The 26,949-nt window shown below is 35.3% G+C and overlaps 1 protein-coding gene and 1 pseudogene across 5 annotated transcripts in view; one reads left to right on the forward strand and one right to left on the reverse strand.

Moving 5' to 3' along the window:
• HDX (highly divergent homeobox) overlaps positions 1 to 26,949 on the reverse strand; it is a 184,689-nt gene that overhangs the window by 28,590 nt on the left and 129,150 nt on the right. For 4 of the 5 annotated variants that reach the window (XM_029930869.1, XM_029930868.1, XM_029930872.1 and 1 more), the window contains 3 exons: positions 21,424 to 21,631; positions 10,211 to 10,287; positions 6,931 to 7,014 (listed from right to left, as the gene is read on the reverse strand). In XM_029930869.1, the coding sequence (XP_029786729.1) occupies positions 6,931 to 7,014; positions 10,211 to 10,287; positions 21,424 to 21,631 (369 nt within the window). Of the gene's footprint in view, positions 1 to 5,579; positions 5,759 to 6,930; positions 7,015 to 10,210; positions 10,288 to 21,423; positions 21,632 to 26,949 lie in introns of those variants that run through there. The other variant, XM_029930871.1, reaches the window with a different exon arrangement.
• Positions 11,607 to 12,706, forward strand: LOC115284273 (annotated as a pseudogene).

Raw genomic sequence — 26,949 nt, forward strand, 5'->3', positions numbered from 1 at the left:
TATATACACAATGGAGTACTACATGGCAATGAGAAAGAATGAAATCTGGCCATTTGTAGAAAACATTTTTAAAACTTTATATTTGCAGAAATCACAAATCACCTTTGGTATGCAGATGTCTAATTTGTCATGCAAATATTTCATCTACTCAGTATTTATGGAATGTTTGAAAAAAACAGCTTTAAGATAATTTAATATTACAAATATTTTCTTCTTGGAGTTGCTTTTTGTAGGCCTATAAAACATTTCTTAGGTTACAGGCAGGAATGTATGTGTACTTTAGAGAATTTCCTAAAGTAAATAGAGTGTTTGTGGAGGAACTAGTAAGAAACTATCAGTCCTGAATTGTGCAAAAGAATATCTAGTTCAATTTTCTTGTTAAAATCTTCCCTACATTCCCAGTAAGCCTTGTCTATTCTTCTCGAAGATGATTATAGGGAACACTTAAGACTTCATGTAGACTGGAGCTCTGATTTCTGGGCAGGCTATCAATGGCTGCCAAAACTGATGTATTATTTTATGATACAACTACTCCTGATTCAGGAACTGAGCTCATCAAGTTGTCTCTTAAGTATTTTGGATTATTAGAACTTCTAGCGATTGTGGATTTCTAGCAACATATATCAATCAGAAAATTCACTAGGCACAAACTGAGTATTGCATAGTAATAATTATCAAATGAGCATAAGAAATCAGTTTTTGATTTTGTTATAATGAATCCCAAGAATAATGAAAGACTATTTCAGTGTCAGGAAAAAAGTTATAATGATCTGGCTTCTAATCTTAATTGATTGCATATAAATAAGCACTTGTACACTACTATTAAAACTTTTCCTCAAGGATAAGCAAACTAACTTATTCACTCAGGAACTACATACTGGATATCTATGTGTTGGAAACTAGACCAGGTAATGCATAGATGAGTAAATATATCTCTGCTTTCGAGAGCCTTATGATGAATATACTTAAGAAAACAATGAAGTGATTTTGGTCCCAAAACAAAGAACACTAGCATGTGTATGCAAAAAGAGGAAAAAATGTTATCTGAAAATAAGATTGAATTTCAAAACTGATGAGCTGTTTTAAATTGATATCCTGAAATCTGCAATGAGAAATGTTAAATGAGGTTTTATTTACCCTTACTTTATATTTCATATCATTTTCTGGTAGAAAATAGTTTTCAATCTAACTAATCTCTTACAAATCAATAAAGAAAAGACTTTAACACATTAGGAAATCAGGCAAAATATGTGAAGAGTTACTTCACAAAGAGATTATACAAAAGCTCAATATTATAATAAAATGTTTAGGTTTATTAATTACCAAGGAAATGAAAATTCAAACCATAATACAATATTTCACATAAACCAGAGGGGCTAAAATGCAAATTCAGACAGTGCAAATTATTAAATGAGAGTACTGGAATTCACACTCACTGATGCTGGAAGTGTAAAATTGGATAACACTTATACATATATATGCTAGATATGATATTACTTTTTAATATAAAATTATTATTGACATAAAATTGACATACAATAGTATATTAGTTTCAGGTATTGCAAAATCTTGATTTGGAAATTCTGTACATTTCTCAATGCTCATGACAATAAGTGTGGTCCCAATCTGTCACATACAATGTTATTTTATTATTGAATATATTCTCTATGTTATACTTTTCTACACTGCAATTTATTTATTTTGTTTTAGTTTTGTTTATTTTTGAGAGAGATAGAGAAAATACAAGTGGAGGAGGGGCGGATAGAGAGGGAGAGAGAGAATTTCAAGCAGGTTCCTTGTTGCCAGCACAGACCCTGACCTGGGACTCAAATTCACAAAATTGCGAGATTGTGATGTGACCCAAAACTAAGCATTGGAGGCTTAACTGACTCAGCCACTCAGGTGCCCCATCTTATTTATTTTATAGCTGTAAGTGTGAACCTCTTAATTCCTTCATTTATTTTGTTCATTCCCCAACCCACCTCCCCTCTGGCAACCACCACTTTTTTCTATGTATTTAAGTATCTGTTTATTTTGTGTGTTCATTCGTTTTGTTTTCTTAAATTCCATGTAAAAGTGATATTATATCACATTCACCTTTTGCTTTTGGATTTATTTCACTCAATGTGATATCCTCTATGTACATCCATGTGGTCACAAGTGGCAAAAACTCACTCTCTTTTGTGGCAAAGTAACACACACACACACACACACACACACACACACACACACACAATCTCTAGTTCTTTACCCATTCATCCATCCCTGAAGACCTCTAGAAGACTGTATGTTTCTAGAAATTTATTCATTTCTCTAGGTCATCCAATTTGGTCGTCATGTGATTTTTCATAGTATTTTCTTATAATTCTTCATATTTCTGAGGGGCTGGTTTTTATTTCTCCTCCTTCATTTGATGAGTCATCTCTCTTTTTTCTTGATGAGTCTGGATAGAGATTTATCAATTTTGTTGATCTTTGCAAAGAACCAGCTCTTGGTATCATTGATATTCTCTATTGTGTTTATTCCTGTGCTAACATTTATTATTGTTTTCCTTCTACTAGCTATGGACTTTACTTGTTCTTTTTCTGGTTGCCTTAGATGTGAGGCTTGGTTGTATATTTGAGATTTTTCTTGTTTCTTGAGGTAGGCCTGTATTGCTATATGAAGTTCACTCTTAGAACTGCTTTTGCTGCATCATAAAGATGTTGGGCTGCTGTGTTTTCATTTTCATTTGTCTCCATGTATTTTTTTAATTTTTTTATGTCTTTTATTTATTTTTGAGAGACAGAGAGAGACAGCACGAGCAGGGGAGGGTCACAGAGAGAGAGAGAGGGAGATACAGAATCTGAAGCAGTCTCCAGGCTCTGAGCTAGCTGTCAGCACAGAGCCCGACACGGGGCTCGAACCCACAAACTGAGAGATCATGACCTGAGCCGAAGCCGGATGCTTAACTGACTGAGCCACCCAGGCGCCCCATCTCCATGTATTTTTTAATTACCTTCAATTTCTTCATTGATCCATTGATGGTTAGTAGCTTGTTGGTTAACCTGCTTCTGTTTCGTTTATACACTTTCCCTCCCTGTCATTTATTTCTAGTTTCATACCATTGTGGTTAATATTGTGCCTGATATTATTTTAAGCTTTTCATATTCATTGAGACTTGTTTTGTGGCTTAATATATTATCAGTCCTGGAGAATGTGCCATGTGCTTTATATAGAATGCTCTGGAAATAACCATTAGATCCTCCTGGAATAATATGCCATTGAAAGTCACAGTTTCTTTGTTGATTTTCCTTGTTGATCTATCCATTGATGCAACTGGGGTGTTGAAGTCTCCTGCTACTATTGTGTCACTCTGAATCTCTCCCCTTATGTATGTTAATATTTGCTTTATGTATTTTGGTGCTTTATGTTGGGTGCATAAATATTTACAATCATTATATCCTCTTGTTGGATTGTCTTATTTATCATCATGTGGTGTCCTTCTTTGGCTCTTGTTACAGTCTTTGTTTTAAAGCCTATTTTGTCATATAAGTACTGCTACCCAGTTTTCTTTGGCTTCTATTGGCATGGTAAATGCTCTTCACTTTCAATCTGCATGTGTCTTAGTTCTGAAGTAAGCGTCTTATACGCAGCATATAGATGGGTCTTGCATTTTATGCATTAAGTCACCCTGTGTTTTGATTGGAACATTTGGTCCATTTACCTTTAAGGTAATTATTAAAGAATATGTACTTTTTGCCTTTTTAAAAATCGTATTCTGGTGGTTTTTGTAGTTCTCTGTTCCTTTCTTCTCTTGTTTACTTCCCTGGTGTTTTGATGGCTTTCTTTAGTGTTAAGTTTAGTTTCCTTTGTTATTTTGTATAGCTATTGTAATGTTTTTATTTGTGGTTACCATTGTATTCATCTTTTACATTTGATGTGAATAGAAGTATACCTTATTTTGATGGTCACTTTAGTTTGAATACATTCTAAAAGTACCAACTTATTACTCCTGCCTCTGTTCTAAGTATATGATGTCATATTTTACATCTTCCTATTTTGTGTATATCTTTTATAGCCACACTTGATTACTACTTTTATATTTTAACCTCCATACTGGAGGTATAAAGTTTATAAGTAACTAATCGACTACCTTCCACTATATGTTTGTGTTAACCTTTGAAATTATTTCCTTCTTTAATTTTCTTTCTTCTTTCTTTCTTATCTTTCCAAAGTCCCTTTATCATTACTTGTAGAGGTGGTTTAGTGGTGAGGAATTCCTTTAATTTTTTGGGGGGGTGGTATGTCTGGGAAACTCTTCCTCTCTCCTTCAATTCTAAATGATAATTTTTCTGGCTAGGGTACTCTTTGTTGTAGTCCCCCTTCCTTTTATCTCTTTGAATATATCATAACAATCCCTTCTGGACTTCAATGTTTCTGCTGAAAAATTGCCTGAGAGCCTTTTCGGGTTTTCCTTGTTTTTAACTGTTTTCTTTTGCTGTTTTTAAATTATTTATCATTATATTTTGCCAGTTTAATTATGTGCCTTGGTGTGTACCTCCTTGATTTCGTCTTGTTAGGGCCTCTTCTTACCTCTTGGACCTGAATCTCTGTTTGTTTACTTCCCCAGGTTAGGGAAATGTCCTGTTATTTTTTTTTCAAGTATTTTTTGTCCATTCCTCTCTCTTTTCTCCTTCTGGGATTTCTATAGTGTGAATGCTATTATGCTCGATGGCGTTACATAGTTTTCTTAACCTATTCTCCCCTTAACATTCTTTTTTTTCTTTCTGCTATTCAGATTAGTCACTCTCCATTACCCTGTTTTCCAGATTGCTGATCCATTTGTCTGCATTATTTAATCTGCTATTGATTCCCTCTACTGTATTTTTGATGACAGTCATTGAATTCTTCAGCCATGATTCATTCTTGTTTATACCCTCTAATTCTTTGTGGATATTCTCACTGGGTTTATCCACTCAAATCTTTTGAGTATCCTTATGATCATTACTTTGAACTCTTTATCAGGCATGTTTCTTATCTTTGCTTCATTTAGCTCTTTACTGTGATTGTTTTGTTCTTTCATTTGAGACATATTCTTCTGTCTCAGTTAATTTAACTCTGTGTGTGTGTGTTTCTATATATTAGTCAGGGCAGCTATATCTTCTGATATTTAAAGTAGTGGCCTTGTGTAGAAGAGGTCCTGTGGTGCCTTATAGTTCAATTCTCCCATGTCATCAGAACCAGTTGCCCCAGGGGTATCCCCTGTGTGGGCTGCATCAACCCTCCTGCTGTGGCCAAGCATAGTTGCCTTCATCCCAGATAGCTACTGTGGCCCACTTTGCCTTCTGTGAGGACACTTTTGAGAGTCCTGGCTGAGGCCAGATAGGACTGGTTGCTGGGTAAGGCCATTATTCATTACTCATTCTAGCAGTGTGCTATTAACCTCTCTGCCAAGACATACACTGAAGTTCAGGGCTCAGTCCCTTCCTTGTACATGCAGGTAGGGGTCTGGCTACAGGAATTGTGAGTCTCTGGTATGTTGGTTTGTTACCCTGTCCACATGACTGGAGTCACTTTGTAGTGGTGCTGTCCTGGGCCAAAGCTGCAGACCAAGTGTAGTTGGTTAGGAGCAGCTTTGGAAGTTGTGCCTGCCATGGCAGGCAGGTTGGGTTTGGCTGGTCCTCAGAGGAATTCCTTGGTGAAGCACTTGTTGCTGGCAAGAGGAGAGTGTTAGAGATGGATCCTCTAAGCTTCTGGCCATGAATCTGTGAAATAACTAACACAACTAACATAAATTAACCAACACTGTGCACAGCGTCACCTCGATGTACACTATCAATATCTACTCCCACTCAGCAAAGATCTTTGCTTAAAACCATAACCACTAAACCAGCCAGCATTAATTAAAGTGGCCAACATTTGTACCAACGTGGATGGAACCCAAGGGTGGAACCCAAGGGTGTCATGCTAAGTGAAATAAGTCAGGCAGAGAAGGACAGATACTATATGTTTTCACTCATAAGTGTAACAGGAGAAACTTAACAGAGGACCATGGGGGAGGCAAAGGGGGAAAAAATAGTTGGGGAGAGGGAAGGAGGTAAACCATGAGAGACTCTTGAGTACTGAGAACAAACTGAGGGCTGATGAGGGAGAAGAAAGGGGAAGGGGGTGATGGGCATGGAGGAGGGCACTTGTCAAGATGAGCACTGGGTGTTACATGGAAACCAACTTGACCATAAACTATAAAAAAAAAAAATAGATTCGCACCAAGGAGACACAACATTTGGCCCATGGACTGTATTTTGCAGCAAAATGTCCAACTATCTGTGTAATGAGATTTTGCAATTTACCAAGTGTAATGCTGTTAAAAAACAACCTTTCCAGTGTCCTAGCAAGTTCACATATATTTACTTTTGATTGATTAAAGAGTCTTTGTCACTTTATTGTTCTTGGCAGGTTTTCATCTTTCTGTTCAGGGTAGATGCATGTCTACTGACTGCGAAGGTGAAAACAAGTGAGGAGGATGAAATTAACTCAGAACGCAATCTGATAAATGAACCCATTTTCTCATAATCTGTAGAATTGGCAAGACATGGGAAATGTGGCCAGCAGAGATACAGAAGATCACATCAAATACCTTATTCTTTTGGATAAAGTATCATGCTTTTCAAAACAATCCTGTTAAGTAACTATGCATATATATACATATATATATGTATATATATATACATATATACAAACAAGGGAATATAATAAATACAACAACAACAAAAATAAAGTGGTCAACATTTTGGCTGATATCTAAGTGCCTGAGAGAGTCAATGTGGAGCCCCAGTTTAACTCATCAAATGAAAGTGAAAGTGAAATAAACTAGTACATAGGCCCTGTAAAAGTATGCTTCATTTAGTACCTTCTCTTAATGAATTCAGAATTTGAAATTACTTTCACCTTATAATCCAAGAGAGAATTCACTTGTTCAACTTCAGAATTACTTATCATGTCACTTTCTTCATCATCAATAATTTCTATTTTCTGTAACACAAGTAGAGAAGTTTCCATAAATATATATCTGATTATCATCATCACTACACTCAACAATGTATAGAACATATACATTCAATGTTTACTTTTTATGATGGGATTATCTAGTCCAGGTTATCCAGAATAAATTCTGATAACTGACTGGCTCTTCAATGTTATACCCAGTGTGTGTCTGAGCCAACTTCCTCTACATTTAATTGATGACTGCTTAGTAAATAGAAATTTATTGGGGGACCTGGGTGGCTCAGTTTGTTAAATGTCCAACTTTGGCTCAGGTCATGATCTCACTGTTGGTGGGCTCAAGCCCTGTGACCTGCTCTGTGCTGATAGCTTTGAGCCTGGAGCCTGCTTCGTATTCTATCTCCTGTCTCTCTGCTCCTTTCCTACTCATACTCTGTCTGTCTCTCTCTTAAACATAAACATTAATTTTTTTTAAGTAAACAGATAATTATTGTAATACTATTTAAAATAGCAAAACCTCAGGGCCCCTGGGTAACTCAGTTGTTTAAGTGTCCAACTCAATTTTAGCTTAGGTCATGATCTCACCGATTCAGGAAATCAAGCTCTGCCTTGGCTCTGTACTGGCAGTCCAAAGCCTGCCTGGGGTTATCTCTCCTCCTCTCTCTCTGCTCCTCCCTCCCACACACTCACACACACACACACACACACACACTCTCTCTCAAATAAATAAGCTTAAAAAGAAACTTTAAACTTTCCACGGTGTATCTGAGGAAAAATAATATGCACTTGAATTCTACTTAAATAGTGCCCTCCAGTGACAGGAAGCTCACTTCCTGTAAGAGTTGTCTATTTAATGCTAACCATACCTACTTTGTTGCAAACTCCATTTAAAAAAAAAATACCATGTACTTGTTTACAACTTTTAATGTAAAATATCAACATGTGACATGCATTCCAAAGTCAAATACAGTTTTTTAAAAAATTCATTTATTTAATGCACTCCATCAGCTAGACAATTGAAAGCAGACATTTATGATGTAGTAATAAAAATAATTTGGTGGTTTCCTTCCTTCATTAGACAGTAAGAAGACACACACACACACACACACACACACACACACACACAAGCTAATCTGCCATTAGCTTTAGAATTAAAGTGCAATACAGTCTGGACAGTATTTTGCACATATTAGGTACTAATTAAGTATCTGTCAAAAGAGTGAACAAAACAGCTTACTGTTGAAGTGAAAAGTTCTATAATCATGGAACACTATTTTTGTAAACCAAAACCAAAAGACAAAATCAGTTCTAAATATCTGAGCACCAGGTGTTATACAGGAGTGTTGGATCATTATATTTATTGTACACCCGAAACAAATATTACAATGTGTTAATTAATTGGAATTTTAGTAACAATTCTTAAAAAGTGCCAAAAAATACCTTGAATGACCATACTTAATACATTGCTTATGAGGATATGTAACCATAACGGGGTTTGTAACCTAAAGGCTTCTTAGTCAGGGAGAACAGTTGCAATGAAATTGCTTTCTACTGCTGATTAGAGATGAATCTGCTTTGTATTTTATTAAAATCATTATAAACTTTTTTTTCTCCATATTTTATTGTCAAATTGTTTTCCATACAACACCCAGTGCTCTTCCCCTTAAGTGCCCTCCACCATCACCACCACCTCTTTTCCCCCCTCCCCCTAAACTTAAAGCTTTATCATATCAGTTTTCACCAGACCAGATTTGACATGTTCCAAATTTTTTCTTTAGATTCTCTATTTGAATTGGTTTGGGGGAAAAGAAGATAAATAATCCAGGGAAAAAGGGACCAAGAATCACTGTATAAATATATGCATATAAATAAGTCATATATGTCTTTGTGCTTTGTCATCTATGAATAAGTGAGGGCACTCAAAAGTTACAGGCCGAAGACATGGTCCTTTGAAAGTTTGAAGTTTTATCTCTAAAAATCTATTGTTTTTCAAAAATTAGATCCTTAAATGACTTCAGTCATCCCATGCCATTACTTCATTTATTATTTCCAAATGTCTGCTGAAGGGCGATCCATGCAGAGAAATTCAGACTAAAAATGAGCATGTGTTTAGGGCAAAAGATTTTAATTTGTAAACAACTATATATAGCTTTCATAGTACAACACAAATCCAGAGTACAGCAGATTATTACTTCATGGGATTTAAGAATGTTATCACAATTCATAATTGTGGAAAATAATTATTACTAGTTATCTCAAGAAAACATGACTTTGCATCAAAATCAAAGCCTATTTTCCTATAACCTATTGAGTTGTGTTAGTAGGGTCAAACATCAACTTAAATAGGGACTGAGATCAATAAAATGTAATCCTAAACTATATTCTGCATGTGGAAAACACCATCATATATAGCTGAGGTTTAAGAAAAAAGAACAAAATTGTATTTTATGTATCAACTTTTATTAAGGAGATGTAGAAGAATTAGAGTGTCATGTACATAATGTTTGCAATGGAAGCCAGGGTCAATCTTGATGTTATGCCCATTTTGTAACACAAAAATCCATAATAGGGACCATTTTGTAAAGATTTCAATCAAGCAAAAATTACTAATTCAAAAAAAGACCAAAAGCAAAACTTTACTTGCCTCTTTCTTTGACTTTAATATTATCTTGATTTCTGTATTCCTTGATGGAGTCAAAATATAAATTATGCTGCTAAAACAGCTCTTGGAAAACATTTCTATATAAAATAATATTTACATTTTTACAAATCCCAGTTTAATCTACATACAGTGATAAGTATGGTCTGAACAGAGAACTCTGAATCAGGAATCCTTGTATACAAGACCCAGAACTAACAAAAGCTTCATTCATGGTTTCAGGCTAACCTCAATTTCTACCAACTGTTAAATGAGAAGAAACATGCTTTTTGCTGAATGTGTTAAAGAAAAATAACATGCATAAAATGTCCATGTGTATTAAGCATCAGGTTTTTATATGAGCAAATCTCTTCAATCAAAAAAATTGAGGCACAAATGACAGCACTTTAAATTTCATTTCTTAAACCATTAAAAATATACAATTTCATTGGTGATAGCTTTCTTTTGGTTTGTGGAGAATGATTTTATTCTTCTAAACCAATATTATTACCAATGGGAAACATATCCTTGAAATCCATCATGTGGGAAATAATCCAGCATGAGGAAATAATTTCAAAATGTACATACCACATTATTTGTGGATACTGCATGGTGGTCCTCCTCCTTATGAGCCCTTGCCTCATTTGGAACTTCATTGGACTCTTCTACAGGAAAAAAAAAAAAATGCCACAGTTTCACTTTCATTCCTCAAACTTTTATTGATAATACCTTTCTCAAGATCACTTAAATAATTATTTTATTTTAAAAAGACACAAATGATAAATTCACATCATATATGCTGTGATCAGCAACTGTACTTCTAACAATGCATTCTTGGAAACAAGTGTGGATAGGTTCAAATACAAGGATAACCACTACTGCGTTGTTTATAATTGAAAAAAAATGGAAGCAACCTATATACTTAAAAATGAAGGGTTCAATAAATCAGTTAGGATCTCTTCCTATAGAAAATACCATTAAATTGAAGAGAAGAATAGCTTCTAATAAAGAAAATATTCACAAAATAATAGGAAAGTAAACAAATCAAGGTGACAAAACGTACTACGTAGGTATAGTGTGATCTTTATTTTGTAAAAGGAAAAGAAGTGTACATTTTCATAGAGGAAAAAAAAGAATGATGTTATTTAATACTAAAACACTAACATTTATATTTCTGGATGGAATTACAGGAAACTTCTATTTTTCTTCATTTTCTCTAATTTTACTAAGTTTTTAATGTTTACTTATTTTTGAGGGAGAGAGAGAAAGAGAGAGCACGAGTGGGGAGGGGCAGAAAACGAGGGAGACACAGAATCCGAACCAGGCTCCAGGCTCTAAATTGTCAACACAGAGCCCGATGTGGGGTTCGAACCCAGGAGCCATGAGATCATGACCTGAGCCAAAGTCGGGTGATTAACTGACCCAGAAACTCTTTTACTTATTTTGAACATTCTTATTTTTTCAGTTTGCTTAATCATATTTAAACATTTTTACAATGAACTTGTATTGCTTAAGAGAAAGATTTAAAAATTTTTGAATACATGATATAAAACTCTAAATATAGAAAATTTCTAATTTTGTGAAAAAGCATGTGTATGTGAACACACACACACCTGCATATATGCAAAGAAAACACCGGAAAAAATATCCACACTCTTATTTTAAGAATAGTTGCAGTTAGTTCGTTGTTGCCAGAGCTACAGAGCCAACTTTGGAATCTCTCCCCGGAGCAAGGAAGGTGGCGGGGGTCAGCAACTCTCATGCCCTCCAGCAGCTAAGCGGGCGCACCGGCAGGGGAGGAGCCCTTTTGTGTACCAAGCATCCGGAAACGAAACCGAGAAGGATTCTGTACCTCGGAGGTTCCAGGCAGCTCTGGAGCACCCATGGCCACAGGTGGGCGGGCGACTTTCTCGTCCCCCCCGCCCCGCGCGCGCACCTGGCGCGGGACAAGCGCGGGTTCTCCGGGCCAGTTGGCTGTGTTTGTGCTGGGTCCTGTTACCCGGGCTTCAATACAATCACCTTTGTGCACCAAAGATATCTCCAAGAATTCTTTCTTGGCCATCAGCTCTGGACCTTTACGAACCCCAGTGTCACCCCAAAACTCTCGACTCTTTAAGTCATGTTAAAACAAAATAGTGAAATGAATGCTCCTTATCCAGGAACAAATTTACCGCCTGAATATCCCCCTCAGTATCCTGCAGCAGCACTCCGAGGACCTCCAGGATATCCTGGCTACCCTGGCCCCCAGGTTGGCTACCCTGGCCCCCAAGCTGGTTACCCGAGCCCCCAGGCTGGCTACTCAATTCCACCAGGTGGTTATTCAGGTGCTGGCCCAGTGCACTTTCCTGTCCAACACCAGCCAGTGTATAATCAGCCAGGTGGACCTGCAGGGGTACCATGGATGCCAGCACCACCACCTCCATCAGGCTGTCCACCCGGATTGGAATATTTAAGTCAGATAGATCAGATACTGGTTCATCAGCAAATTGAGCTCTGGAAGTCTTAACAGGTTTTGAAACTAATAACAAATATGAAATTAAGAACAGCTTTGGACAGAGGATTTACTTTGCAGCAGAGGACACAGATTGCTGTACCCGGAATTGCTGTGGGGCTTCTAGGCCTTTTACCATGAGGATTATTGACAATATGGGCCGAGAGGTTATAACTCTGGAGAGACCACTAAGGTGTGACAGCTGTTGTTGCCCTTGCTGCCTTCAGGAGATAGAAATCCATGCTCCTCCTGGTGTACCTGTAGGTTATGTTACTCAGACCTGGCACCCATGCCTTCCAAAGTTTACAATTCAGAATGAGAGGAGAGAAGATGTACTAAAAATTACTGGTCCATGTGTTGTGTGCAGCCGTTGTGCAGATGTTGATTTTGAGATTAAATCTCTTGAGGAAGAAATGATAGTTGGCAAGATTTCCAAGCAGTGGACTGGTTTTGTTAGAGAGGCGTTTACAGATGCTGATAACTTTGGTATCCAGTTCCCTTTGGACCTTGATGTGAAAATGAAAGCTGTTATGCTTGGTGCATGTTTCCTCATTGATTTCATGTTTTTTGAAAGGAGTGGAAACTCAGAATAAAAAGGAGCATAACGGGATTAATGAAAGCCTCCCCAGAAAGTGTGAAGTCTGTGTACTTACTGGGACTATGTCCAGGAAAACCTAATTGTTTTTTTTCTTCTTAACTGAAATTACTTATAGTTACTGTGATACCTGAAGCTCCTGGTATATGTGATGACTTTTCAAATTATAGAGTTTAGTTTCTATATCACTTACCTATAAATGTTTTTATGCATTTTGTTTTTATACGTTTTCTTCATTGTGTATTTGAGAAAAAGGACATGGGAATTTTTACATTTAATCATGAAGCTTCTGTGCTAAATTGTTCTGAACTATAATCTGTTCTTTTTTCAACTTTTACACCAAATTAATTAAAGCATTATTAGTATAATTTTAAAATATAAATGTGCATTTTATTAAATATAGTTCCAATTTGTTTCACATGTAACAATTAATGTTATTTTGCAAATAGTGTATAATCAAATAAGTTAAAAATGAATATAATTGATTTTCTTTACAATTATTTTAAAGTAATGCTTAATATTCATATTACCAAAGAAAAACAAAATGCGTATTTGTTTTTTGTTCAGCAAATCACAGCATATTTAGCTTATTTTGTAAGCTAATCTGCTACCATAAAAAGATTTTCATTATTGACAAGAAAATAAATTACTCATTTTTTATGATTTTCAATGAAAAAAACTTTCCTAAAGATGACACATTAAAAATTTCACTCTAGAAGTGGAGCATTGTGATAGTTTTTGAAGTAATTATTTCACATGGAATGTTTAACTCCTATATTCATTCTGTCGATTCACGGAAGCATGATAATTATGAGATCACTCAGGTGTTAAATAGAACGTATATCTTCCATCTGAGTAAAAACTTTAGTAATGGTCTGTTATTTACATGAACAATCAAACTGAATTAAAAATTATTGATATAAAAAAAGAATAGTTATTACTGAAAGATAGGACTATTTCTAATTTGTTTCATTGTATAGTTATTTTCTATAATTAACATGTATCCTTATGATAAAAATTCAATATTCTGAAAATGTGAAGAAATCAAGCAAAGAAAAATTAATTCAGAAAAATAACTCTATTAAAAAGTCCTCTGTGCTGAGTTAGGGAAAGTGGCTAGTTCACAGCATAGGATGTCTACAGAATATTGTCTTGTTTTAGATTATCCCCACCTCTACTCCTTAGTAAAAGAAGACAAGGGCTCCTGGGTGGCTCAGTCGGTTAAGCGTCCGGCTTCGTCTCAGGTCATGATCTCACGGTTCGTGGGTTTGAGCCCCAAGTCGGGCTCTGTGCTGACAGCTAGCTCAGAGCCTAGAGCCTGCTTCAGACTCTGTGTCTTCCTCTCTCTCTGACCCTCCCCTGCTCGCGCTGCCTTTCTCTGTCTCTCAAAAATAAATAAAAACATTAAAAAAAAATGTTTAAAGACAGTAATGTTTCACTCTTTTCTTTTTGAATAGTCATGTCATAGAGATTATTTAGATAAACACTAGTGGAAGCTCTCAGCCTTTGGGTAACTGATGCTTTATTTCACCATAGAAAACAGAATATATTTATCCATCCTTCTAAGATTTTTCCAGATCCATTCCTTCTCATAGAAAGATGTATAGGAGTGCCCTGTATGAGCATGGAGGATGAATAGGAAAAAATATGTCTAAGTGGGGAACTCTCGTGAGTACATAAAGCATTAGAGTTTAAGATATATAGAAAAATTTTACTAGAATTTTAATGCACAGTCCGCCAGAAATTCAATTTATTTAGTTATTTTCAAGTTTTTATGTAAATTTCAGTTAGTAAACATACAGTGTAATATTAATTTCAGGCGTACAATATAGTAATTCAACAAGTCTATACAACACTCCGTGCTTACCACCACAGCTGTACTCCTTAATCCTCATCACCTATTTCACGCACCCCCTACCCACTTCCCTACTGGTAACCATTAGTTCTCTATAGTTAAGAGTCTGTTACTTAGTTTGCCTCATTCCCCCTTTGTCCATTTGCTTTGTTTCATAAATTCCACACATGACTGATTAGATGGTATTTGTCTTTTCTTGACTTATTTCACTTGCATAATACTCTCTAGCTCCATCTGTATCATTGTAAATGGCAAGATTTCACTCTATTTTATGGCTGGATTATTATCCATTATATATAAATATACCACATCTTATTTATCCATTTATCAGTGGACCCTTGGGCAGCTTCCATAGTTTAGCTATAGTAAATACTGCTGCAATAAACATAAGGGTGTATATACCTACCAAATTAGTGTTTTTGTATTCTTTGGGTAAATACCTAGTAGTGCCATTATTGGGTTGTAAGGTAGTTCTGTTTTTAATTTCTTGAGAAACCTTAATTCTATTTTCCTTACTTTAGTTTGCATTCCTGCCAATTGTGCATAAGGGTTCATTTTTCTTTACATTCTCCTTAGCACTTGTTTCTTGTGTTTTTTATTCAGCCATTCTGACAGGTGTGAGGTGATAACTCATTTTAGTTTTGATCTGAATTTCCCTGATGATGAGTGATGTTGAGCATCTTTTCATGTGTCTCTTGGCCATCTGTATATCTTCTTTGGTAAAATGTGTATTAATGTCTTCTGCCATTTCTTAATTGGATTATTCATTTTGGGGTTATTAAGGTTGATAAGTTCTTTATATATTAGATACCAACCCTTTACTGGATATGTCATTTGTAAATACCTTCTGCCATTCCACCAGTCACCTTTTAATTATGTTGTTTCCTTCACTGTGAAGAAGCTTTTTATTTTGATGTAGTCCCAATAGTATATTTTTGCTTTTGTTTCCTTTATCTCAGGAGACATATCTAGAAAAAGTTGTTACAAACAATGTCAAAGAAGTTACTGCCTGTGTTCACTTCTAGGATTTATAGGGTTTGGGGTCTCATACCTAGGTCTTTAATCCATTTTGAATTTACTTTTGTGTATGGTGTAAGACAGTGGTCAAGTTTCATTCTTTTGCATGTAGCTATCCAGTTACCCAACACCATTTGTTGAAGAGATTGTCTCTTTCCATTGGATATTTTTTTTCATATGCTTAATGAGTATTTTTAATATAGAAAAGTTCACAATAATAATAGCCAAACATAACCTTGTAAGATAAAACACTCGGGTATGGTAGGGAGAATGGGTAGGAAAACACATCCACAAGGTAGGGGTCTCCATTGGATATTCTCTCCTGTTTTGTCAAAGATTAGTTGACATTCAATTGTGGGTAAATCTCTGGGTTTTCTATTCTGTTCTACTGATCTACATGTCTATTTCCATGCCAGTACCATACTATCTTTATCACTACACATTTGTAATATAAGTTGGAGTCCAGAATTGTGATGCCTCCAGCTTTATTTTCTTTTTTCAGGTTGTTTTGGATACTCAGAGTCTTTTGTGGTTCCACACAGATTTTAAGAGAGTTTGTTCTAGTTGTGTGAAAAATGCTGATGGTGTTTTGATAGGGATTGCTTTAAATGTGTAGATTGCTTTGGGCAGTATAGACATTTTAATAATATTTGTTCTTCCAATCCAAAAACATGTAAATTTTTCCATTTGCTTGTGTCATCTTCAATTTTTTTCATCAATGTTTTATAGTTTAGGTTTATTCCTAGGTATCTTATGTTTTTGGTACAATTGTAAATAGAATTAATGCCTTGATTTTTCTTTTTGCTGCTCTTGGTGTATAAAAATGCAACAAATTTTTGTATGTTGATTTTGTGTACTGCAACCTTACCAAATTTGTGTATCATTTCTAGCAGTTTTTTGATGGGGTCTTTTGAGTTTTTTATAGAGAGTATCACGTCTTTTGCAAACGGTGAAAGTTAGACTTCTTACTTGTCAATTTGGATTCCTTTTATTTCTTTTCACTTTCTGATCGCTATGGCTAGGACTTTCAGTAGTATGTTAAATAACAAAGGTGAGAGTGGACATCCTTTCTTGTTCCTGACCTTAGAGGAAAAGATCTCAGTTGTTCCCCAATTGAGGATGATGTTAATTCTGGTTTTTCATATATGGCCTTTATTATGTTGAGGTATATTTCCCCTACATCTACTTTGTTGATCGTTTTTATCATGAATGGATGGGGTATTTTGTCAACTGTTTTTTCCATATCAAATGAACACCATAAATTCAATTTTTTAATTAATTAATTTATTTTGAGAGACAGAGCAAGAGAGAAAGAGTGATCACAAGCAGGGGAGGAGCAGAGAGAGAGGAAGAGAGAGAATTCCAAGCAGGCTCCTTGCTATTAGTGTGGAGCTCAATGCAGGGCTAGATCCCATGAACTGTGAGATTGTGACCTGAGCCAAAATCAAGGGTCGAATGCTTCAGGTAATGATCTCATGGTTTATGAGTTCAAGCTCCACGCCAGGCTCTGCACTGAGATTGTGGAGCCTGCTTGGGATTCTCTCTCCTCTCTCCTTCCCTCACTTATGTGTGTTCACTCTCCCTCTCTCTCTCTGAAAATAAATAAATAAACAAATAAACATAAAAAGGACTCATAGGCCTAACGGACTAAGCCACTCAGGTGCCCTTCAATTTAATTTTTTCATAAAAGAATGATGCCTAGATGGAGGAGACTTTATTCATTATTTAGATATTTCAAATCACAGACATTTCATGTCCTATGTAATTACCCAGTAAATGAAATGAAGGGGAGGGGGTTGTCATCGAATTTACTGGTATCATTCCCTAGAGGCTTGCCTTATATTTCTGTTCTTACTTTCTCAATAACTTTATACACAGCTCCGATTTACTGGCATACCATTCATACAAGGATTGATTATTTTATCAGATGTAAATAACGGTTTGGAGGATTCCTAAAATAAAAAGGTATGAAGTGATGCACCTAATTAAGGCATGTTTTCTTTTTTTACAGGTAGCTTCCACATTACTGAAAGTTTGAAAGCTAAACAATATGTCTGCTTACTCCTCAAGAAAAGCAGCTCTGCAAATTGGAAAATAAATAAGCAAAGCTATTAATCAGTGAAAATTCTAGAGATCATTCTATATAATAGCCATACATTTGCACTGAGTAATTATGCAGAACTATATTTTATATGCATACACACATAATAGATATAGCTGATAAGAGGCTTTGTTATAAAATTTAACATTATAGATCTTAATTGTTGTCATACTTTAAACAATTTGATTCTCAGCATAGTAAGAATCTTTAAAGCTGCTCAATCATACATATGTTTTAGTAGAACACAGAACTTTAAATTAAGGAGTTGAGTCATCCATTACTTTTGCTAGAGTTTGCAATTGTGTGAGGAGATGAAGCCAGGTAGCTTTACCACATCTCCTTTCTCTTCACTTCCACACAGGGAAAGGGAAAAAAAAAATGAGAGAGGTGAGGGTGGGAGATAGAATGTTGAAGCTAGACGTAAGTAAAAAACTCAGGGAAACACCTATTCTCTCAGAAAAGAAAAAAGTGAAACTGAAACTGCTAAAAGGTAAGCAAGCACTTTTTGGTGATTTTGGCTAAATCTGCCTTTTAGTGTGCTTTAAAAATGTAATGCTTCTTTTAGCTTGTAGAGTTTTTTATAGAAAAATGTAACACAATTTTTAATTGATCTTAAAATGCATAATGTAAGCCCTTCTTTAAAGACGTTTTTTTTGTTCTTCTTAGACATTTGGAAGACTCTAACCTCCTGAAGTAACAGCCATATTATGAAGAACTCTGAATTTCACTTTGAAATAGAATGGGTAATTACTCTGATTATTCTATCTCTATATCTCTCAGATGTAATTAATGGAAATGTCAAAGCAAACACACTTTTAACTATATTTTCATAACTGAAAGAGAATATGGTTAGCATATCTTAAATGTATATTAGTGTAGGTCAGATGATACAATTCACTTAATCATCACAAAAGTATCACACAGTTAAATCAATCACATTAGTATTCTCCATCAGAAAAGTGATGAAGAAAATAGGACAGAGCTCATTGGAAATAATACCAAAAAAAGCTCTCTTAGTATTTAAAACTATTTTCTACTTTTCTGCTCCAATTTCTGATGAAAATGAAAAGGTTACTATGCAGCTGTGAAAAGTAAGCCACTGAAAGGACTCTAGGTAATATCACTTCCCATCAAGTGTTTTTGATTCATGTATTAAATTCTTTTTCCCCTTTTTCTCATTAGGTCTTGATTACTATGTCAGCTGTCTAGAGAACACACTATTAAATGACAAAGGATGCCAGTGGGAGAGCAGTGGTACATTAGCAACCTTAAAATTAACTCACTTTTCCCCTATTAACTACTTATTTTTAAAAAATTCCCTTTTGCGTGGGGAAGCCGAAGTCTTGGATTGAAACTGCCTTTCAGGGGTTTATGTAATTTGCTTTTATTAGAATATTTTCTGGGGCATCTGGTTGGTGGTGTCAGTTAAGCATCTGATTTCAGCTCAGGTCATGATCTCAGGGTGTCTGGCCTTGGGCTCTGCTGTCAGTGCAGAGCCAGCTTAGGATTCTCTGTTTCCCTCTCTCTCTGCCCCTCCCCTGACTGCATTTTCTCTGTCTCTCTCAAAAATAAATAAACATTAAAAAAGAATATTTCCTCATAGCTCTGCCATCCACTCATAGAAACACACAAATCCCCATTATGTTTCAAATAGCTGCTAGTCATCATTCTCTAACAATTTATTCCTAAATCACTGAAGATATTCAAGGATTACCAGGCACATACAATTTAGTAAAGACTAATGGACTTCAGTAAAAGACTATAGAAGTTGGTCCATTTGTGGCTTAATGGACCAACTAGATTACAAATAAGGGACTTGGAAGATTCTCTTTTTTCCTTTTTCACAGTTTTCCTGTACACTAAATTCTCTGTTATACTCTTCATCAAAGCCAACAGGAAATATTGGTAAAGACACACAGAGAGATAAAGGGAGGGGAGAGAGAGAGAGAGAGAGCGAGCATTTGAATATTCACAACTTTTCAAAGACTTAGTATTAAAATACGTGGCCCTGGCAATACCAAGAGCTTTAATAACCATTTCATTACTCAACCTACTGCAATCTGTTTGCCTATCCCATGCAACACACACTGCTTTTGAAAGAAGCGCTTAAGCACCCAATTTGATGGGTTCTCATTGTTTTTAAAAGTTTATTTTAATATTTCTGCTTTATTAAGATATAATTGGTATAAATAAAGTGCATATAATAAGTGTATACAATTTGGTGAGTTTGAACATATTAATACTCATGTTACCACTACCACAATCCAGGTAATAAACATATCTATCACCTCCAAAAGTTTTCTTGTGTCCCTCTTTTTGTGTTAAGAACAATTTAATATGATTTACCATCTTAGGTTTGTTTTTAAGTCTATAACCCCTTATTGCTAACTATACCCAATGTGTTGTTCAACAGTTATACTCCAGTTGTATAACTGTAACTTTATATTCATTGAACAACTCTTCATGTCCCTCTTCCTCATCCTCTATAACTACCATTATATTGTCCACTTACATACCTCCCAACATTTTAAATGCCTCATATGAGAGGAATTTCAACTCACCTTCCAAAAGACAATTGAGATAATGACATTTCTTTCTTCTGAAATCTCTCTCTTTCCTATGTGTTAGTAATACCATAATATCCTGTTTCCCCTATATCTGAATGTTCTTTCAGTGGCTCCCTTTTCTCCTCTAGCCCTCAAATCTGGATATTTCTCAACATACAGCCCTTGTCTATCTTCCTTTCTTGTCTTCCATTTTCTCACTTAACTATATCTTCTATTTCTATGGCTAGACATTTGATCAGCCTTAATGTGGGTGGCTCCTATATTTCTTTTCATGTCTTAACTCCTCTTGTGAGTTTCAGACCCAAAGTATCCATGGGTCTGCTGCACAGCTGCACATTGATATACATCATCATCTAAAATTCAACACATGGAAAATTGATTCTATCTTCCCACATTTTACTATCCATTTAATTCACTACCAATAAAAAGCTTAAATGATATTTGGGGAGAGAGATTGGGGAAAGGTATGATTAAGGAACTCTAAAGTTAACTTAGAATAATCTGTTCTATAAGAACCAAGAGTAATCAGATCCCAACCAGATATTTAGATATTTTATAAAGCCACAATTATAAACAACCAGATCAATGTAACAAAATAAGAAATCCAAAATATATATGGATACATATATGTGTGTATGTATGTATGTGTGTGTAGGTGTGCAGACATATGTATAAAACTCGATAAAATGCTACAATTAAATTTACTGGTAAAATGCTGAATTATTTAACATATAGTGTAAGGGCAACTGGTTAACCATTTGCCCTTAGGTATTTTCCTCAGAAATCTTAAAGAAAAATGAATTCTATTCAGGATAAATATCAAGTTGTAAAAATGAAACCATAAGACATAAGATAGATATATAGAGTATGTTCATATAATTGTGGTACAATAAAGAACTTTGTAATCTTAATACCAATACATATACATAAATGGTAGCTATGGGAGGAGACAGATATGTTAATTAACTTGACTGCAGTAACCATTTTATTATGTATATGTGTGTATCTACACATCAATAGAATAAAAATAAATTAAAAAAATAAATCAATTTCTTTTCAAATATTTAACCAAATGTTTTGAGAACTTTAGATGTGAAATACAATGAGCTGAAAAGTAAGTTAAAATCCATCAAAGTTACAAAAGCTATTATTAGGACATACAGCATATAAAATACCTTGAGAGCTTCCTTCAGACAAACAAATGGATACTTCATCATTTCTGTCATTATCCTCTCCTACTTCTGGACCAGCTTCCTCTACTGGTGTGAGTGCAGACAAAGAACCAGACTCCGGTTGCTCAGAAAAATCAGCAGGGCCTCCTCTTGGAGGCGGAACTTCAATCCCCATTAAACGATATTTCCTTCTTCGATTCCCAATCCAAGTCTTATAAAAGAAATAGAAAAGGAAATTTTGTAAACATAAAACTTTTAGCAGGTTTGACATTTAAAATAATAAACGGATGTTGCATAAAATATGATTAAAAATAAATAGGTACCTAGAATAGAAAATTTTAATAAGTCAATAAACAAAAATAAAAGTAATTATGCTTTTATTTTAAATATACTATTATCAGAGAGACAACATTTATCTAAATGTTCAGACTTTCAAGCACCATGCAGTCCACTGTAGAACACATATTTTAGATTTTATTTTTTTCATTTTTGAAATTGGTCATTTTAATTAACTTATTAATAGTGTATTCTACAAAAATGTCAAATACAATGTTGAGTGAAGCACTTACAAAAAATTATAAGCAGATATTCATATGAAGCAAACATAATTCAAACAGAACAACCTTGATGGGAAATTAAACAAAATATATTTAAAGTTTTGATAAATGATAATTAAATATCAATGCTATTTTTTGAGAAAGTATTTATTTTACATAAATGATTATATCTTTTTAAATTAGTTAAAATTCACAAATTTTTGTTTTTGGTTTTGTTTTTCTTTTTCTGTAGAAATAACCCAGCAAATATTTCAAAGAAAACACACATTAGTTCTTTTCTTACAGGGACCAGATATATAGGTATAACTATAGTTCATATGCCATTTCCAATCTTGTTCTTACTTGATGAAAATGTAACTTCTATTAACTTCAACTGTTTAATGGTTACTTGGGTATTTCAAGATTTCTAGAATTTAATTTCATTGGATTCAGAACCAATTTATTTTAAAACCTTTTTTAATGTTTACTTATTTTTGAGAGAAAGAGACAGAGCACAAGTTGGGGAAGGGCCCAGCCTGCATCAGAAAGAACAAATGCCCTGTCCTGAAGTGCCAGGCTCTCCAGATTACATTTTGGGCAGCAACATTAATGTGCACAGAGTGAGAGCTTGGAACTTGACTGGGCATGGGGCACCTTGGCCCACCTTGGCTGCCCCTGTGACACAGTGAAAACAGATCCAAAGGAGTGATTTGGGACACTTGGTTTGAGGAGAAGGGACTGGGTGTCACTGTCACTATTTTTCTCCTCACAACCACCAGGGCAGGGTTTCAGGGATTGGCCGCAAGCCCCACAGTGGAGGCAGGCCCGCCTACACCAAACCACGCCCAACTGCGCTGGAGAGCTGCTTTTTTACTAGAGACGGATAGATGCTGTGGAAAAAGATGGCACCTCCCCCATGACCAGCACGGCTGCATTGCTGTGATTAACTCTAGATCAATTCTTGATATTCAGATATATTCCCCCTTGGCTCATCTTTATCTCTCCCTTCCTCAGGGCTGTTTATTCTCGTTTGAGGTTTACTTAAACAGACATATTTAATTCATCCTCCTAATGCATGTTCTAGACCTCCCTCTTTACCTTCCTTTCTCTTTCTCTATGGACTAATCAGGCTAAATAGTTTCTCTGGGTAACATTATCTTTGTTTCTTTCTCCTTGCCTTCTGCCATATTCTTCTTTTTCTCTCTCCAAATCAAGTCTTTTAGTCTCTCAGCCTGGTCAATGTTCATCTTTCTTTCTCCGAACCTCTGTCACTTCTCTCTTTTACATGCTTTTCCATCAGCACTACCTCACCCTGCTCCTTACTTGTAGCTGGAATTTTTGGTTTTATGATTTTAGACTGTCCTTTGTTTTTTGTTTTGTTTCTTTATTATTATTTTGGTCAGTTTTCTTGTTTGTTTTGTTTGTGCATTTGTGTTTTTGTTCCCTGTTTGCTTGTCTGTTTTCATCTCCAGGGCTACTTCAAGGATGCACACATGGTGGAGAGATCAAAACATCACTACAAGTAAGGAAATAAAATAACCAAAGTTACATCAAGAGAGACCAAAAGACACCCTTAAAAGAACATGTCCTGGGGGCGCCTGAGTGGCTCAGTCTGTTAAGCCTCCGACTTCGGCTCAGGTCAGATCTCACATTCGTGGGTTTGAGCCCCGTGTCAGGCTCTGTGCTAACAGCTAGCTCAGAGCCTGGAGCCTGCTTCCTGTTCTGTGTCTCCTTCTCTCTCTGCCCCTCCCCCTCTCATGCTCTGTCTCTCTCTGTATCAAAAATAAATAAAAACATTTAAAAAAAAAAGAACACATCCTGAATGGCCAGGTGCTGAACATTCTATAAGCCTCTAATATAGCAGTATTCATAGGTGCAGAGCACGTGTCAAGCTTTTAAAACTTACATGAGACAGAAAGCTAGCCAAAATGATGAAACAGTGGAACTCTCCTCTAAAGAAATTCGAGGAAGAAGTGACAACTAAAGAATTAAACAAGACAGATACAAGGAACATAACTGAACAAGAATTTAGAACAATAGTTATAAAATTTATAACTGGGCTTCGAAAAGGAATAGAAGGCAGCAGAGATGTTATTGTTGCAAAGATCATGGATCTTAAAAATAGTAATGCTGAACTAAAAAATGCTACAAATGAGGTGCATAATAAAATGGAGGTGGCCACTGCACGAATTGAAGAGGCAGAGAGGAGAATAAGTGAATTAAAAGATACAATTATAGACAAAGAGGAAGCCAAGAAAAAAAGAGATAAATTGATCCAGGAGGATGAAAGGAGATTTCAAGAACTGAGTGATGCAATCAAACAGAACAATATCCCTATCATAGGAATTCCAAAAGAAGAAGAGAGAGAAAGGGCTGAAGGGGTACTTGAGCAAATGATAACCGAGAACTTCCCCAATCTGGGGAAGGAAATAGACATTGCAATCCAAGAGGCAGAGAGAACTCTGCTCAGATATAACTTGAATCGATCTTTGGCACCGCATATCATAGTGAAAAATGACAAAATATAAGGATGAAAAGAAGATTCTGAAAGAATTTAGGGATAAATAGGATTTAATATACAAAGGGAGACATATCAGGGTATTAACAGACCTAGCTATTTAATCCTGGCAGGCCAGAAAATATGGCAAGAAATCTTCAATGTGATGAACAAGAAAAATATGCAGCCAAGAATCCTTTACCAGCATGCCTGTCATTCAGAATAGGAGATATAAAGGTTTTCCCAAACAAACAAAAATTGAAGGAATTCATCACCACTAAACCAGTCCTACAAGAAATCCTAAAGTGGACTCTATGAGGGAAATCTTGCAAGGAACATAAGGTATCAGAGACACCACTACAAGCATGAGTCCTACAGAAAACACAATGACTCTAAATGCAAATTTTTCAATAATAACACTGAATATAAATGGACTAAAGGCTCCAATCAAAAGATATAGGGTAGCAAAATGGAGACAAAAACAAGATCCATCTATTTGCTGTTTACAAGAGACTCACTTTAGACCTGAGGACACCTTCAGATTGAAAATGAGGTAATGGAGAAATAACTATCATGCTACTGGAAGTCAAAAGAGAGCCAGAGTAGCCATACTTATATTGGACAAACTGGACTTTAAAGTAAAGGCAGTATCAAGAGATGAAGAATGACATTATATAATAATTACAGGGTCTATCCATCAGGAAGGACTAACAATTATAAATGTCTATGAACCAAATTCAGGAGCTCCCAAAATGTTACATAAAACAATATCAAACATAAGCATTGTTATTGATAAAAAGTGCTAACTGTGGGAGACTTTAATACTTCACTTACAGCAATGAATAGATCACCTAGACAGAAAAGCCACTAAAGAAACAATGGACTTGAATGGCATTGGACCAGATGAACTTGACAGATATATTTATAACTCTACATCCTGAAGCTAAGAAATTCACATTCTTCTTGAGTGCACATGGTACATTCTCCAAGTTAGATCACATACTGAGTCATAAAGCAGCCCTCAATAAATATAAAAGAATTGAGATCATACCATGCAAGCTTTTAGATCACAATGCTATGAAACTTGAAATCAACCACAGGAAAAAAACTCCAAATGCATGGAGGTTAAAGAACATCCTACTAAAGAATGATTGGGGTCAACCAGGCAATCAGAGAAAAAAATTAAAAATATATTGAAACAAATGTAAAATGAAAATACAACAATCTAAACCCTTAGGGATGCAGCAAAGGCAATCCTAAGGGCAAAATACATGGCAATCCAATCCTATCTCAAGAAACAAGAAAAACCCCAAATACAAAATCTAATAGCACACCTAGAGGAACTAGAAGAAGAATAGCAAAGACATCCCAAACGGAGAAGAAGTAGAGAAATAATAAAGATCATGGCAGAAATAAACAATATAGAATCCAGGAAAATAGTAAAACAAATCAATGAAACCAAGAGTTGTTTTTTTTTTTAATAAACAAAATTGATAAACCTCTAGCCAGGCTTCTCAAAAAGAGAGAGAGGACCAAATAGACAAAATCACGAATGAAAATGTATTTATTACAACCAATCCCTGAGAAATACCCAGTTATCAGGGAATACTATGAAAAATTATATGCCAACAAATTGGACAACCTAGAAGAAATGGAGAAGTTCCTAAACACAACCTAGAAGAAATGGACAAATTTCCAAACACAAACACTACCAAAACTCAAACAGGAAGAGATACAAAATCTGAACAGACCCATAATTAAGGAAGAAACAGAATCATTTATCAAAAATATAGCAACAAAAAGAGCCCTGGACTGGATGGCTTCCCTAGAGAATTCTATCAGACATTTAAAGTAGACTTAATACCTGCTCATTTCAAGCTGTTCCAAAAAATAAAAATGGAAGGAAAATTTCTGGATCCATTCTATGAAGCCAGCATCACTTTGATTCTCAAACCAGACAGGGACCCAGGAAAAAAAAGAGAGACCTACATGCCAATATCCCTGATAAATATGGATGCAAAAATCCTCTACAAGATACTAGCAAAAAGAACCAAACAGCATATAAAAATAATTACCCACCATGATCAAGTGGGATTCATTCATGGATTGCAGAGCTGCTTCAATATTCACAGATTAATCAATGTGATACATCACATTAACAAAAGACAAAATAAGAACGATATGATCCTGTTGATAGATGCAGAAAAAAATTTGACAAAATACAGCATCCTTTCATAATAAAAACCCTCTAGAAAGTTGGGAAAGAAGGAATTTATTTAAACATCATAAAAGCCATTTATGAAAAGCCCACAGCTAATATCATCCTCAATGGGGAATAACTGATAATTTCCCCCTGAGATGTGGAATATGACAGGATATCCACACTCACCACTGTTATTTATCATAGTGTTGGAAATCCTAGCATCAGCATTCAGACAACAAAAGGAATTAAAAAGCATCAAAACTGGTAAAGATAAAGTCAAACTTTCACTTTTT

This window comes from Suricata suricatta, chromosome X (assembly GCF_006229205.1).
Source record: "Suricata suricatta isolate VVHF042 chromosome X, meerkat_22Aug2017_6uvM2_HiC, whole genome shotgun sequence".
Lineage (NCBI taxonomy): Eukaryota > Metazoa > Chordata > Mammalia > Carnivora > Herpestidae > Suricata > Suricata suricatta.